The sequence below is a fragment of the Boleophthalmus pectinirostris genome, unplaced genomic scaffold (assembly GCF_026225935.1).
Source record: "Boleophthalmus pectinirostris isolate CB_2022bp ecotype Guang Dong unplaced genomic scaffold, ASM2622593v1 HiC_scaffold_3, whole genome shotgun sequence".
NCBI classification, from domain to species: Eukaryota; Metazoa; Chordata; class Actinopteri; order Gobiiformes; family Gobiidae; genus Boleophthalmus; species Boleophthalmus pectinirostris.
The window spans coordinates 2,266,833-2,283,344 of record NW_026571299.1 but is presented as its reverse complement, the minus strand read 5'-3'; the positions used below and the strand labels follow the sequence as shown (position 1 = coordinate 2,283,344).

At 44.1% G+C, this 16,512-nt stretch overlaps 2 protein-coding genes across 2 annotated transcripts in view; one reads left to right on the top strand and one right to left on the bottom strand.

The window, feature by feature from the left end:
- Nucleotides 1-1,258: 1,258 nt before the first annotated feature.
- On the bottom strand, nucleotides 1,259-8,587 carry LOC110153113 (ER membrane protein complex subunit 3-like). The gene is made up of 9 exons (XM_055160156.1): nucleotides 8,506-8,587; nucleotides 7,136-7,292; nucleotides 5,963-6,020; nucleotides 5,104-5,197; nucleotides 3,956-4,060; nucleotides 3,752-3,833; nucleotides 2,219-2,298; nucleotides 1,950-2,032; nucleotides 1,259-1,833 (listed from the first exon to the last, which is right to left on the bottom strand). The coding sequence occupies exons 2-9, from the start codon at nucleotides 7,285-7,287 to the stop codon at nucleotides 1,735-1,737; spliced, it is 753 nt and encodes a 250-aa protein (XP_055016131.1). The 5' UTR covers nucleotides 7,288-7,292; nucleotides 8,506-8,587; the 3' UTR covers nucleotides 1,259-1,734.
- A 1,200-nt stretch (nucleotides 8,588-9,787) lies between these two features.
- The window catches only part of polr2b (RNA polymerase II subunit B), a 35,123-nt gene continuing 28,398 nt past the window's right edge, over nucleotides 9,788-16,512 (top strand). Inside the window, exons 1-5 of the mRNA XM_055161050.1 lie at nucleotides 9,788-9,893; nucleotides 11,438-11,510; nucleotides 14,047-14,197; nucleotides 14,732-14,844; nucleotides 15,657-15,876. Of these exons, the coding sequence (XP_055017025.1) occupies nucleotides 9,875-9,893; nucleotides 11,438-11,510; nucleotides 14,047-14,197; nucleotides 14,732-14,844; nucleotides 15,657-15,876 (576 nt within the window). The 5' untranslated portion in view covers nucleotides 9,788-9,874. The remainder of the gene's footprint in view (nucleotides 9,894-11,437; nucleotides 11,511-14,046; nucleotides 14,198-14,731; nucleotides 14,845-15,656; nucleotides 15,877-16,512) is intronic.

The following is a 16,512-nucleotide window of genomic DNA, read 5'->3' as shown; positions in this document are numbered from 1 at the left end:
TATATTGTTTCAACTTTTTAAGTATATTAAGTCAATATAGTTTTCATCTTGATTGGTCAGTGTTCAAATCATGAAGTAATGTAGATAATGTCAACATAAAACAACATAAGGTTTTGTGAAAACTTGTTTTTGTATAAATGTGAGTGAGTAAACCCGCCTCTGATCACCGGAGCTTTGACTGTTTGTGTTATTGTCCACTGGGGGGCGCTGTAGGACCATAAAAACCACACTTCCAGACACTTGTGCAGTGAAATCACTGAACTGTGAGTCAGGGGTTTATTTGTGTGACCACAGCAGCCGGTCCAAACCTGATCTCTTCAGATCAGAAGATGACAGGACCTGGTTCGTGCTCGGACGGGAGACGCTGGTAAGTCCAGACGCCACAGGGGGCGCTGTGTCCTCAGGAAAGACAAAACAACCACTTTATCAAGTATGAACTGAGTTACATGACTATGATAAAGGCTCAGCACCAGTGTGTGTAGAGTGAGTGAAGAATGCTCTGTAAAACTTCTCTGAGTGTCCAAAATAAAATCACTTTATAAATCTGATCCATTATTATTATAATGATCTGATTCCTTTGAACAGTGAGGTGAGCCGGATTATTTTCTGACGGCAACAAAACTGATCTGACAGTGACAGCATTAACAAAATATAAAAATATCAAACTCACTAAGGAAAAGACTTAATACTCAATACTGATTTTGAGATCACGATTAAAAAAGTATTTTTAATTAGACTGAATATTCTGTGATTCTCCACATTAAACAGTAGAACTTTCTTTTCCATTCCTTATATCTGTGTAATCCCAGTGGTCCAGGTCTAAACCAGGTCTAAACCAGGTCTAAACCAGGTCTAAACCGGGTCTAAACCGGGTCTAAACCAGGTCTAAACCAGGTCTAAACCAGGTCTAAACCGGGTACATGGTGTATACTCGTCTCTGTGGTCTTATACTTGTTCTGATGCAGATAAAGATTCTTCTAAAGACATTCAGGAATGTTTCTGCTCTGTCCTGTCAGTGGGACTGTTTTTATTTATTTGTATTTAGTATCGACACCAGTGAAAATGTAGTTTTTATACATTTTTATTACTGATTAGTGTAAGATTTTCAATACTTTTAACACGGTCTAAGTTACGAAGAAAGTGAAGAATTCCTCAGTCGTCCAGGTAGAATCCAAGGCGACTTTTCAAGCTGCGTCTTATTTCAAGTGCAGTTATCAGTTTATTCTAACGCAAATGTTTGAGCAGCACCGAGGCAGGATGAACTTTTCAGGATTTATTTGACATTTTAACAAACACTTTTAAAACACGTCTTTGGCAAAATATTAAACACATAGTTTAACAAATTCTTTACAATATAAAATTATTACTGCATCTCTTTGGTTTTAAGGCAGGTCCCCAGTTAGTCCTCTTGTAGTCCTCAGGTAGACCTGTAGTCCTCTTGTAGTCCTCAGGTAGACCTGTAGTCCTCTTGTAGTCCTCAGGTAGTCCTCTTGTAGTCCTCTTGTAGTCCTGTAGTCCTCTTGTAGTCCTCAGGTAGACCTGTAGTCCTCTTGTAGTCCTCAGGTAGACCTGTAGTCCTCTTGTAGTCCTCACGTTATCCTCTCAGGTAGTCCTCTTGTAGTCCTTAGGTAGTCCTAAAATAGTCCTCAGGTAGGTCTCTTGTAATCCTCCTGTAGTCCTCCTGTAGTCCTCCTGTAGTCCTCCTGTAGTCCTCCTGTAGTCCTCCTGTAGTCCTCAGTGGGAGCTCAGGTCCAGGTTGTGGGCCATCAGTTCCTCCTCGACGTTCTCCAGAGCCCACTTGTGTTCCACCACCTGCAGCGCCTCCCACTCGCTCTGTGGACCAGGACAGACTTAAGAAAGATCTAAAACAAAGCGAGGAAAGACTAGACCTGAAGACTTGACCCAAACTATTCCCACAGACTGAAATAAATCCGAGCCCAGAGTCTGACCTTGAAGGCCTTGTTGGGGTCCGGGGGCATGTTCATGGCCGAGCCCGTCATCTGCTCCTGGAGGATCTGAGTCTGGTCCACATCTGCAAGACAGAACCAGGACTAAACCAGGTCCAAACCAGGACTGAACCAGGACTGAACCAGGACTAAACTAAGACTAAACCAGGACTGAACCAGGACTAAACCAAGACTAAACCAGGACTGAACCAGGACTAAACCAGACTAAACAGGACTGAACCAGGACTGAACCAGGACTGAACCAGACTTACAGTTGTCGTGTCCCAGGACTAGTCCGTACATCCTGCGGAGTCCAAACACATTGAGGAAGTACCAGGAGGCAGAGCTCACCCTGAAACCACACAGAACCAGTTAGAACCAGGAGCAGACCGGACCCAGAACCAGACCCAGAAACCAGACCCAGGACCAGACCCAGGACCAGACTGGACCTACTGAATCAGCAGCTCTTGAGGTCAAAACATTTACTGTAAGTACATTTTTATTTCTATAGAACTTTTCACAGACATTTGTCACAAAGACATTTTACAGAACATTATTCATTCCCTCCAGAGCCGGTGAAGGTAAACTACTGGTGTAGCCACAGCTGCCGTGGGGCAGACTGACTGACGCACGGCTGCCAATCTGCGCCATCCTCCGACCACCACCATCACACACACACACACACACCACTTTCATACTAGATAATGTGAGTGAAGTGTCTTGCCTAAGGACACAACAACAGTTTTTGTGTCTGGTGCCTCCTGTGGCTCCTGATTTTCCAAGTGTCTCCATCCAAAGTGTGAACCAAACCTGACCTCTGAACTTCTGCGATCTGACCGATCTGACCACAGTGGTACACAGTGGTATTGTCATATCTGCTGCGTCTGACCACTATGTGCGCATTAGCATGCTAGTTGTTGTTAGCTTTACTGTGCTGTTGTAGCAGTGCAGTAAAGATAAGTTTAAACCATTTAAAATTAACTCATTTCACTAATCTGATACTGTTATCGAATATCGGCACCGATACTGTTATGATTTGCTGGATCAGATATGGACTTTCACATATCGGTTCAGCCGATTCAGGAGGAGCAGTAAACAGGATTCTGTTTATCGGTCAGAGTCGCTCAGTCTCATAATGTTTGAATTTTTATTCATACAGACTTATTCTGTCGTTCAGATAAACAACAGGTGCAGTTTCAGTCTTGCACTGGTGTCGATTAATATCGGCATATTAATGTAATTTTCTCTGTCCTCTGTCCTCTCCTCCTCTGTCCTCTGTCCTCTGTCTCTCTCTCTCTCCTCTCCTCTGTCCTCTGTCCTCTGTCTCTCCTCTGTCCTCTGTCCTCTCTCCTCTCCTCTGTCCTCTGTCTCTCTCTCTCCTCTGTCCTCTGTCCTCTGTCCTCTCTCCTCTGTCCTCTCTCTCCTCTGTCCTCTCCTCCTCTCTCCTCTGTCCTCTGTCCTCTGTCCTCTGTCTCTCTCTCTCCTCTCTCTCCTCTGTCCTCTGTCTCTCCTCTGTCCTCTGTCCTCTGTCCTCTGTCCTCTGTCCTCTGTCCTCTGTCCTCTGTCCTCTGTCCTCTGTCCTCTCCTCTGTCCTCTCTCTCCTCTGTCCTCTGTCTCTCTCTGTCCTCTGTCTCTCTCTGTCCTCTGTCCTCTGTCCTCTGTCCTCTGTCCTCTGTCCTCTGTCCTCTGTCCTCTCTCTGTCCTCTGTCCTCCTCTGTCCTCTGTCCTCTCGTCCTCTGTCCTCTCCTCCTCTGCCTCCTCTGTCCTCTGTCCTCTCCTCCTGTGGACCTCAGTGTGTCCCTCACCAGGAGGCGTCCAGTGAGATCAGGTCCACTCCTCTCTGTAACATGGGCTTGAACCTCAGGGTGAGCGGGAACGGAACTTTAGCTGCACAAACACACAAAAAAAGGTGCTGTAAATGTGAGTGTACAGAACTGTACTGGCAGGTGCTACTGGCAGGTGCTACTGGCAGGTGCTACTGGCAGGTGCTACTGGCAGGTGCTACTCACTGGTGAGGAACCCGGAGAAGGCCCAGTTGATCCAACCTCCGATCAGGATCATGGGCAGAACGTTTGTGAGGTTCCCCTTCATCATGTCCAACACCATCCCACTGTCTGAAAGAAAAACAGGACTGAACCAGGACTGAACCAGGACTGAACCAGGACTGAACCAGGACTAAACCAGGACTGAACCAGGACTGAACCAGGACTAAACCAGGACTGAACCAGGACTAAACCAGGACTAAACCAGGACTGAACCAGGACTGACCCAGGACTAAAACCAGGACTAAACCGGGACTAAACCGGGACTGACTAAACCAGGACTGAACCAGGACTAAACCAAACCAGGACTGAACCAGGACTCTGAACCAGGACTAAACCAGGACTGAACCAGGACTAAACCAGGACTGAAACCAGGACTGAACCGGGACTAAACCGGGACTGAACCGGGACTAAACCGGGACTAAACCGGGACTGAACCAGGACTAAACCAGGACTAAACCAGGACTAAACCAGGACTAAACCAGGACTAAACCAGGACTAAACCAGGACTGAACCAGGACTGAACCAGGACTAAACCAGGACTGAACCAGGACTAAACCAGGACTGAACCAGGACTGAACCAGGACTAAACCAGGACTGAACCAGGACTAAACCGGGACTAAAACGGGACTGAACCGGGACTGAACCAGGACTAAACCGGGACTAAACCAGGACTAAACCGGGACTAAACCGGGACTGAACCGGGACTGAACCGGGACTGAACCGGGACTGAACCCGGACTAAACTGGGACTAAACCGGGACTAAACCAGGACTGAACCGGGACTGAACCGGGACTAAACTGGGACTAAAAACCGGAAACCGGACTGAACCAGGACTGAACCAGGACTGAACCAGGACTAAAACCAGGACTAAACCAGGACTGAACCAGGACTGAACCAGGACTGGGAACCCAGGACTAAACCAGGACTGAACCAGGACTGGGACTAAACTGAACAGGACTAAAGGACTGAACCGGGACTGAACCAGGACTGAACCGGGACTGAACTGGGACTAAACCGGGACTAAACCGGGACTGAACCAGGACTGAACCAGGACTGAACCAGGACTAAACCGGGACTAAACCAGCCCAAAGTTAGTCCAGATCTGGTGGTACCTGTGAGTGGATTCTTGGGGATGACTTTCCTCTTGGTCTTTTTGAAGAATCCGGTCTCTGAGTTGTTGAAGTAATGTTTCCTCATCATGAACGACTGAAAAAACAAAAACACAATCTCAGACCAGACCTGGACCGAATCTCTCAGTTTATTCACTGAAAAAAAAAAAAAAAAAAAAATCCAAACGCAGCAGAAAAAATACATTAAAAAAGACAAGAATTGTACAAACCATTTTGTGATACGAGATTGGATCCATAAGAACGAGATAAAACGAGATTTGAACATTATTCCTAATCTATAAATTCACTTTTCAATCTTGGTCTCACATTTTTATCTTGATTTGATTTAATATTTTTGTTTCCTTTCTAGTCTCGCTTTTTGGAACTATAAAAACGTCTGACTTACCAACACATGACACTTTTTTGTCCAATTCAGAATTTATTAAAATAATCAAATTTAAAAACTAATAATTACTAAATTGAACTAAACTAAATAGAGAAAAGAAGGAGCAGAATTCCACATTATCCAGAGAATTTGGATAATCTGATAAACTTTATAAACTTTTGTGCCTTCGTTAACATTATTTTCAATTTGTACGACCATAAACAAAAACAATAAAAAAAATCCTTACATTTTTTCATTCTCATTGTGGTTTATTTTGTACGATCATAAACTTTTGTGCCTTCGTTAAAATTATTATTATTATTTTGTACGACCATAAACAGAAAAAAGCAAATCAACGAAAGACAAAAAATCCTGTAGTGTGTGGGATCCAGACTAGACCAGGCCCAGGAGGATCAAGGTCCATATTAAACTTTAAAGTTAAAGGTTTATCACTTCCTGGGTTTTGACAGGACTCACCTGTCGTGGCAGGTACTTCCCATTTTCTCTGAGAATTCGGCTTCGTAGTAAAACTTGACTGAAAGACAAACACAGATCTGATGTTACAACCTGATGTTTACAGAGACGCAGGAAATGAAACAACTCACTTGTCAGCCCCGCCCACACCTGCCAGCCCCGCCCACACCTGTCAGCCCTGCCCACACCTGTCAGCTACGCCCACACCTGTCAGCCCCGCCCACACCTGTCAGCTACGCCCACACCTGTCAGCCCTGCCCACACCTGTCAGCTACGCCCACACTGTCAGCTACGCCCACACTTGTCAGCTACGCCCACACTTGTCAGCTACGCCACACTTGTCAGCCCACCCCACCTGTCAGCCCCGCCACACCTGTCAGCCCCGCCCACACTTGTCAGCTACGCCCACAATTGTCAGCCCCACCCACACTTGTCAGACCTGCCCATACCTGTCAGCCCCGCCCACACCTGTCAGCCCCTCCCTCACCTGTCAGCCACGCCCACACCTGTCAGCTACACCCTCACCTGTCAGCTACGCCCAGATTTGTCAGCCCTGCCCACACCTGTCTGCGACACTCTCACCTGTCAGCCCCGCTCTCACCTGTCAGCCCTGCCCTCACCTGTCAGCCCCGCCCTCACCTGTCAGCCCCACTCTCACCTGTCAGCCCCGCCCTCACCTGTCAGCCCCGCTCTCACCTGTCAGCCCGCCCTCACCTGTCTGCCACACTCTCACCTGTCAGCCCCGCCCTCACCTGTCAGGCTCTCACTCACCTGTCAGCCCTCCCCATAACCTGTCAGCCACGCCTTCACCTGTCAGCCCTGTCCTCACCTGTCAGTCCCGCCTTCACCTGTCAGCCCTCCTCATAACCTGTCAGCCACGCCTTCACCTGTCAGCCCTGTCCTCACCTGTCAGTCCCACCTTCACCTGTCAGCCCTGTCCTCACCTGTCAGCCCCGCACTCACCTGTCAGCTCCGCCATCACCTGTCAGCCCTCCCCATCACCTGTTAGACTCGCTCTCACCTGTCAGCCCCGCCCTCACCTGTCAGAGATGGCCTCTAGCCCCGCCTCCTCACCTGTCAGAGATGGCCTCTAGCCCCGCCTCCTCACCTGTCAGAGATGGCCTCTAGCCCCGCCTCCTCACCTGTCAGAGATGGCCTCTAGCCCCGCCTCCTCACCTGTCAGAGATGGCCTCTAGCCCCGCCTCCTTGTCGCGCTGCAGGAGGGTGGAGGCGTGGTGACGGAGCACGCCGGACAGGAAGGTGATGAAGACGATGGGCAGAACCACCCACAGACGAATACTCGAGTCCAGGAGCAACTCTGGATCCATCGCACCTGGAGAGAGGAGGAAGAGGAGGAAGAAAGAGAGAAGAAGAGAGGAAGAGAGGAGAGAGGAGAAGAAGAGAAGGAAGAGAGAGAGAAGAAGAGAGGAGGAAGAAGAGAAGGAAGAGAGAGAGAAGAAGAGAAGGAAGAGAGAGAGAAGAAGAGAGGAGGAAGAGGAAGAGGAGGAAGAAAGAGAGAAGAAGAGAGGAGAGGAGAGAGGAAGAGGAGAAGAGGAGTGAGAGGAGGAGAGAGAGTGAGAGGAGAGAGAGAGGAGAGGAAGAGGAGAGAGGAGAGGAAGAGGAGAGAGGAGAGAGAAAGAGAGAGGAGAGACGAGAAGAGAGGAGAGAGCAGAAGAGTTATTCTCAGAATATCCATTTTATTTTTACTCCTTCGGCTCCTTACAAAATAAAACTTTGAAAAGTGAGATCTCATGGAAACAGAAAGTTAAACATGATTTTATTTTATATTTATAATATTTATATTTATAATCTATTTTTTGCCAGAAATATGACGGACTATGGTGTAAGTTTTAATTTACTAATAACACTTCATCTATTTTTATTGTATTCTAATGTCGTTTCCTCATCACAAATATACTGTTGTTTGTACCGTTGTTTGTTTCATTCACAAGAGTTCTTCTCTCAAACAGAAAACACTCTGTTCCACCTTGTGATGTCATCGTGTGGTAACACACTAAAGGCTCCACTGTGTTTTTAAACTCCACACACCTTCACTAGAATCATTTTGATAATTTCAGACCTGGAATTGCCAAACTTTATAAATAAATAAAAGTTAAAAGGAGCTGCTGTTCACTTGAAAACTATCACTTCATGACATCACGACGTGGAACAGAACATTTTGAGCTTTGGAGATGTAAACAAATGAAATAAAGGATCACTTAAACATGTGAATGAAACAAAACACACCTCCGGGTTTGTTTTTGAAGAGGGAACAACATTATAACGTGACTTAAAGCTCACAATAGTCAAATTTACCACGAATATTATTCACAAAATAATAAAAAGTGCAGAACCCCCGGGGCCCTTTCAGCTGTTCTCTCGTGACACCTGTCAGGAAGCCCGAGCCGCAGCGCGTGTCAGTCCGTCTCTTTCCAAACTACACTCGCATAGTTTCCTTCTGTGCGTAAAAACCTCCGCGCGCTTCTCCCGTCAAACTTTATGCACTTTTCACCAACTTTCCTCCGCGTTTAAAGTGTTTTTCTCACCGTAGTCTCGAGTGTTCCGCAGCCACACGGTCCCCGGCGCAGTGTCCAGGCCGCGTCCGGGTCCTGCGCGTGTCTCCTCGACTCCTCGATTCCTCGACCACGCCCACTGACGAGAACGAGCCAATCACAAACGACGGGCTGTGTTTTCATTGGTCCTCGCTTCTCCGTGGACGAGTTGAGTTGATTTGATTTGACTTTAGTTTAGTTTATTTTAGTCTAGTTTATTTTATTTTATTTTAGTCTAGTTTGTTTAATTTAATTTAATTTTATTTGAGTTTATTTTAGTCTAGTTTATTTTATTTTTTATTTTATTTTAGTCAATTTTATTTAATTTTTATTTTATTTTATTTTATTTTAGTTTAATTTATTTTAGTCTAGTTTGTTTTATTTATTTTATTTTATTTTGTTTTATTTTTAGTTTAGTTTAGTTAGTTATACCAGTTAGAAAAATGAATATAAAAAAAAAGACAAGAAAAAAAAGAAAAAAAGAAAAGAAAAAGAAAACAGACCACTGAGGCAAAGGGAAATTAAGAAGTGTTTTATTTATTTATTTTTTACATTTTATTTTATTAAGTTATACAAGTTGCAAATGAATAGGGACTTTATAAAATAAAATAAATAAATAAATAAATAAAAACAGGACAAAAAAATAAATAAAAAATTACATATTTTCTATATATGTTTTTATTAAAATAATCAAATTTACAGTACTCAAATGAATAGGGAATTAAAAATAAACATGTATATATATATATATATATATATATATATATATATATATATATATATATATATATATATATATATATATATATATATATATATATATATACATATATATAATTCCGATGTATTATTATTAATTTTATTATTAAAATTAACAAAGATGTAATTTCTGTCCAGTGGTGTGACGTTTGAGAGTTTAGAGGAGAGACGTTTTTAAATATGGTCTCAAAGAGAACTTTTGGGTTAGGAACTGAGGATTTTTAAAAAAATGTTTGTTTGTTTTTTATTAGATTATAATACATATACACAATATAATACAATATAAACACATAAAACAGACGTTCAATTTCATAACATAGATGAAAAATGAAAAAACGTAAAATAAAAAAAATAAAATCAAGTAAAGCAAAACTAATAATTTGAAGTAAGCCAAGGAAGCAAGTGAGTATAACAAAACCCGGACGGAGCCGCAAAAAAAAAAAAAAAAAAAAAAAAAAAAAAGTTGGAAGGAAGTTGAGAAAAGCGGCGGAAGTGACGTAGTGACGTAGCGGTGTAGTGCGGAAGCGGGTCGTTTTCCGCACGCAGCTTTGTTTGCGCCGCGCGTCGTTCGTGTGGACAAAGTTCTGACCCAAAAACAACAAACATGTACGACCAGGACGAAGGTGAGACCCACAGCGGGGAGAGGGTTCGGGGGCACAGGTCCGGAGCCTCAGACTGAAGCCCGGAGAGAGTTTAGAGTTTAAACCTGAACCCGAAGGAGGGAAAGATGCTAATGCTAAAGCTAATGATGCTATTTCTGTGCAGAGACATGAAGGTTTTGGAAATGGATTTAATTACACAATACGGAATAATGCATTAAAATTAAGGTGACCAGATTTTCAAAATATATGAAAAAAAAAGCAGGTTCAGAACAACAATAATGGAAATATGTGTTTCTATGCTGTACATCAGAGGTGCTCACACTTTTTCAGCATGTGAGCTACTTACAAAATGACCAAGTCTAAAATGATCTACCTAATACAAAGCCAAGCAAACTGCACTGAAACACTCTGTGCTCCTTTTTTGGACCCTCACCCACAGTTTGAGAACCTCTTCTTTAAGAGAACTTCCTCTGGCACTTTACACAAAACTGTGAAAAAAAGTGAAGGAAGATTTTTAAACCTGTTTTTTAAAGTTCCAAACTGGAGTTTCATTCTTTTGTGGTTTTGCAGTGATATTTACCAGCCTCTGCACATTTACCAAACCAAACACACATCGTGACAAACGTAGATGCATTTGTGCACTTTTGTTAGACAAACTTCAGCCAAATGTGGCAGTAGGTCTGTTCTGTAGATCCGCTCTATGCTGTAGACCTGCTTTGTGCCAACACTGGAACACAAATTTAGACTGGTTTTTGCTTCACGTTTGGTCTTGCTCTTCTAATCAGCGCGCACTGTGGGAGGGGCTTGTGTTCGCTGTACGCAGGAAGGAGCGAGAGCGTGAAAAGGCGAGGGGCTGCATGCTGACGTGAGGCAGATGGACAGGTAGGATGTTTAGGAAGTTGAACCTGCCCTGTGATGCACGCTGGTACACGAGGGCACACGCTGTCGCAGACGAGCCGTGCATAGGGAGCGTGTGTGTTTGTGATGCGCTGTAGAGTCTCCGCGGGTTTCAAATGAGCGCACAGGCTGCACTGAGACGCCCCACACGCTCCTGCACCCGCTACAAGTTTATTACCAACAGCAGTGGCCGGAATGAAATATGATCACACTTGTTGAGTGTCACACCTCGAGTGAGAGACAAGACCGAGTCCAAACGCGATCGAGTCCGAGACGAGACACGACGATCTACCCACACGACCTTGGCGATCGACTGGTAGATCGCGATCGACATATTGAGCACCCCTGCTGTACATAATTTGTCATTTATATTTACTGGTGCTGAAACCTCACAATCTTACCCATACATACACTCTTACACAAACACACTTTACAACTGTACACTTTTACAAGAATTTTTAAATAGAAAGTAGTTCTTAAAGGTCTGAGCTGCAACAGATGAACAACAGAATGAACCAGTAATTTGCCAAACAGCCCAAGTCTTACAAAACAACTAAATAACAAAATTCTCAGCATGTTTGCAAAGAAAATGTGCACACGATAAATATTAAGCTCCAAAATGTGTTGTTATTAGAGACCAGTTTTGTGATGGTGTTTGTGTTGTGCAGATCCGCAGTACGATGAAGACGACGACGAGATCACCCCGGATCTGTGGCAGGAGGCCTGTTGGATCGTCATCAGGTTGGAGACACACACAAACACACACACGGACACTTTTCTATGTCATATCTCCTCATGTTGACCCTCTTTATTCTCTCAAACTCTCCAAAAAAATGTTAAAAATGGTAAAATTTATCTCACTAATACAATGAAAACGTACCCACAATAATTATTAAAGATGCACTGATCCAGCTTTTTCACTTCCAATACTGATTCCGATACTAAAACAGACCGAAAACAACTTTTATTTCTTTTAAAACACAAATAAAATGGTTCAAAACAGATCCAAATGTGTTCTGTAGCTGTTGTTTATTTCTCAAGTAAGAACTGAACAACTCTGACAAATATACGTTCAAATATTGTGAGACTTTGCGCGCACACTATGGAAGTAAATAGTAAATCGTTTTTTTACATCGTTGTATATGGACAATCAGGATTAGAACCCGACCGATATGGATTTTGTTGTGGCTGATATGAAACTGATATAATGGGAGTTGGAGCTGCCGATATAATCGCCGATATATTAATGATGTAAAAATTCACTGTAAATCTTGAAGTATTTAAAAAAACTTAGGTTTGGCTCTGGTGGATTTTAAACTGGGTTTAATTAGGAAACATGTATTGTTATTCTGACATTTTACATGATATGTCATAGGACTAAAGCAGGTCTAAACTAGAACTGAACCAGGACTGAAAAAGGACTAAACCAGGACTAAAACAGATCTAAACCATGTGTGAAACAGGACTAAACCAGAACTGAACCAGGACTGAGTGTCGGGACTCTATCCCTCTCCCTCTCTCTTTTTATCCTATGCACACAAATATTTTTGAAAGTTTCATTTTGAGCCACTGCCGCTGTCAAACTCCCACGACTCTGCACACGACGTGAAGAGAAAAAAGTGAGAGAAAGAGAAAACACGACTCAGTCCCAATAAGGATTAGGCTCCCGTCGTTCTCTTCAAAGAGCCGGCTCTAAGAGCCGCTTCGTTCGCGACCGACCCATCACTACTAGCCTAGCTAGTAAATAAACAATCGCTATTAGCCTTTAGTCGTAAATGCTGCACGCCGCGGTAAATAATTATATGCGCAAATGTCATAATTCACACGTCTATTCACAGCTCATTTACATATCAATGCAGGTCCAGTAACAAATATACGGCCAATGTAGTCACTTTACAATAGACCAATAGAAAACAGACTGTTTATGTGTGAGAGACACAGCAGCTAATCACTAATCAAAACTAGCTTCAAAGTCGACATATTTCCAACACTCAGCCTCACACAGGCTCCTCCCACATCACAAGTCTGCGCTAATAAAAGTCCTTTTAATCCAGACTCAAACCGATTGTCCGTAAAAAGAAAATAATGTCAGTGTTGCACATGGATCTGTGTCTGCGGCTGTAAACAAACACACGTGACTCTGGGGGTGTGTTCAGGGACAGTACGGACACACACACTGACCAATGACTGCGCAGATAAATACTGATGCGGAGCCACATATTTGGACATTTCTCTGTCTGTAAATTGGATTAAATGAACATAATGTAGAGAGTCTAAAATTTATAACGAGGTATAACATGCCCACTTGAAATATCGGCCCGTATCAGCAAGCATATCAGCCGATATTCTTCCAGGTGCTCACATCGGCCGATAATATCGGGCAACCGATATATCGGCTGAGCTCTAATCAGGATATCGAATGAACCGATATTTGGAAGCCGATATCTGATCCAGCAGATTTTTCAGCATCTGCGCCGATATCTGTTTCAGTCAGAGGTGAAAATCGGACTTGAGTCACTATTTTTTTGGACTTTAGACTTCGTTTATATGACGAAGATCTGAACAGAAGACATAAAAGTGGCGTCGCTTCTTCACTTTTTATTCCGCGTTTAGACGAGCGTTTTCGGGAGGAAATCTGCTGCATATGGTGAGGCAAAAGTGTGTGGAATTTGATTTGTTTTGTGTCTTGGGCAGTGTGGACAGAAACGCAACGGTGGAGCGTATTCAACTTTTACACTCTGGAGGATGGCTTCGGAGTTTTGCGTTTTTAAGCCTCAAAAACGCCGTCACCGTCTAAACGAAAGGCACTTCAGATAAAATATTTTTTCGTTTTCTCGTGTAAACAGGCTCTGAGACTTGATTTGACTTGACCTGTTTTTGACTTGGACTTAAAGGTCAGTGACTTGGGACTTGACTCGGACTTGAGGCCTGTGACTTGAGAAGCACTTTTAAATCTGATTTTTTTTCTATTCCGACCGTAATGATTCACGCTAAGATCTTGTCCAGACGTTTAAAAAAGAAAAATCTGAAAAACCCGACCTGGACTTGCCTGTATTTGACTTAGGACTTGACTCAGACTTGAGGTTAAAGACTTTGAGACTCTGGATCAGTGCATCCCTAATAAATACTGTCCCCTAAAACCAGAGCTGAACCACCACAAAACAAAAATATCCCTCGCGATTATTCCAGAGTTAATTAGTGAAACCTGTGATGTTTTTCTCACCGCCTCATGTGAACCTTCTCTGTTTCTAAACGCTGTGTTTCGTTCTCCCCTCAGCTCGTACTTTGATGAGAAGGGTCTGGTCCGGCAGCAGCTGGACTCGTTCGATGAGTTCATCCAGATGTCTGTTCAGAGGATCGTGGAGGACGCTCCTCCCATCGACCTGCAGGCCGAGGCGCAGCACACGTCAGGGGAGGTGGAGGAGCCGGTGAGTGAACCCGGGCACCCAGGCTTTTAAACGAGACATATACAGTTTTTCAGCACTGATTTAAAGAGGAGCTATGGAGGTTTCACTCACAGCGTTGGGCTACAGTCAAATGAAGCTCAAGATGTTCGCAGTTACAGGAGCCAATTTGGAGCAGAGTTTCATATTAGGAATAAGACAAATAAACGAAAAATCCACCACTTCAATCCAGGTTAAAAATGCATTGTGTTACTCACATTTGTACTCAGTAAAATATGAAAATATTTCCCTGTAATGCCACATTGCTGCGATACAGCAAAAAGCAACGCAGCACCAGGCGTACAACTATTTTGTATCTGGTTGAGTATTAAAAGGTATAAAACGACAAATTACAGCAGTATGCTCATAAAATTGGCACTAAATAAAGGTTTTTTCATGACAAGTTAGGACCCATATTGCAACAGTTTACCCGTCACTTACGATACTTGTCTGTGTCCGTGTGACTAACTGCTTTGTGTCCCTCTGTCCCTCTGTTTCTGTCTCCGTTTGTGTGTCCAGCCCCGTTTCCTGCTGAAGTTTGAGCAGATTTACTTGTCCAAACCGACGCACTGGGAGAGAGACGGAGCTCCATCTCCCATGATGCCCAACGAAGCTCGACTACGCAACCTCACGTAAGACACCCCCCCCCTCCTCCGCGAGACTGAAGCGAAACTGAAGCAGGACTAAACAAGAACTAAACCAGGATTATTCTAAAGTAGGACTGAACCAGGACTGAATCAGGACTGAGCCAGGACTATTCTACAGTAGAACTGAACCAGGACTGAACTACGACTAAAGCAGGACTAAAGCAGGACTTTTCTAAACCAGGTCTACGCCAGGTCTAAACCAGGCCTAAACCAGGTCTAAACTAGGACTAAACCAGGACTAAAACAGCTCTAAACCAAGTCTAAACTAGGACGAAACTAGGTCTAAACCAGGACTAAACCAGGTCTAAACTAGAACTAAATCAGGTCTAAACCAGGAAAAAAAACAGGTCTAAACCAGGACTAAACCAGGTCTAAACTAGAACTAACCAGGTCTAAATTAGAACTAACCAGGTCTAAACTAGAACTAAACCAGTTCTAAACCAGGTCTAAAGTAGGACTAAAACAGGACTAAACCAGGTCTAAACCAGGTCTAAACCAGAACTAAACCAGGTCTCAACTAGAACTAAAACAGGTCTAAACCAGGACTAAAACAGGTCTAAACTAGAACTAAACCAGGTCTAAACCAGGTCTAAACCAGGACTAAACCAGGACTAAACCAGAACTAAACTAGGAGTAAAACAGGTCTAAAGCAGGACTAAACCAAAACAAAACCAGAACTATTCTAAAGCAGGTCTGAACCCAGTTTAAACCAGGTCTACACCATGTCTAACCCCTCGTGTGTGTGTGTCTGTGTTGTGGTGTGTGTGTGTGTGTCGTTGTCGTCGTCGTTTCTGCAGATACTCGGCTCCTCTGTACGTGGACATCACTAAAACCATCATAAAGGAGGGAGAGGAGCAGCTCCAGACGCAGCACCAGAAAACCTTCATCGGCAAAATCCCCATCATGCTCCGCTCCACCTACTGCCTCCTGAGCGGACTCACCGACAGAGACCTGTGCGAGCTCAACGAGTGTCCGCTCGACCCCGGGGGGTACTTCATCATCAACGGGTCCGAGAAGGTCAGAACGAGAGGAGGAGGAAGGAGAGTGGAGGAAGGAGAGTGGAGGAAGGAGAGAGGGAAGGAGAGTGGAGGAAGGAGAGTGGAGGAAGGAGAGAGGAGAGAAGGAGAGAGGAGAGAAGGAGAGTGGAGAGAAGGAGAGAGGCAGAGGGGTGAGGGTGGAAAGAGAAGGAGAGGGGAAGGAGGAAGAAAAGAAGAAAGAAGGGCGGAGAGGGGGAGCTGAGGAGAAATGACATGGGGAAATTAGACATGGACCGGACTGGAAGACCGGTAGCAGAGGAAGAAACACTGCTGCATATCATGAGGACATGGGGAGGAGAAAAAAAAGAGAACAGCCCCCAGACTGTGCCTCTTAACTCGGGCATAATATGGAACCAGCAAACACACACAAAAACAAAAACACCTCTGTGACATCAGCACATAGTCAAAACATAACAAGAAGACTTGCACCAAGCTGGGTGGGCGAAGCTGCGAAGGCGTAGAGGAGGGAAGAAGAGGGAGAGCCACCTCCCTGCTCTAGTCTCCAGGGCGAGTTGATTGCACCCAGCCTTGCCCGAGGCTGGTTCTGGCTGGTGGAGGCCAATAAGGATTTGGGTTTTTTTGGGTTTCAGTCGAGCAGCTGTGCCCATTTCCACAA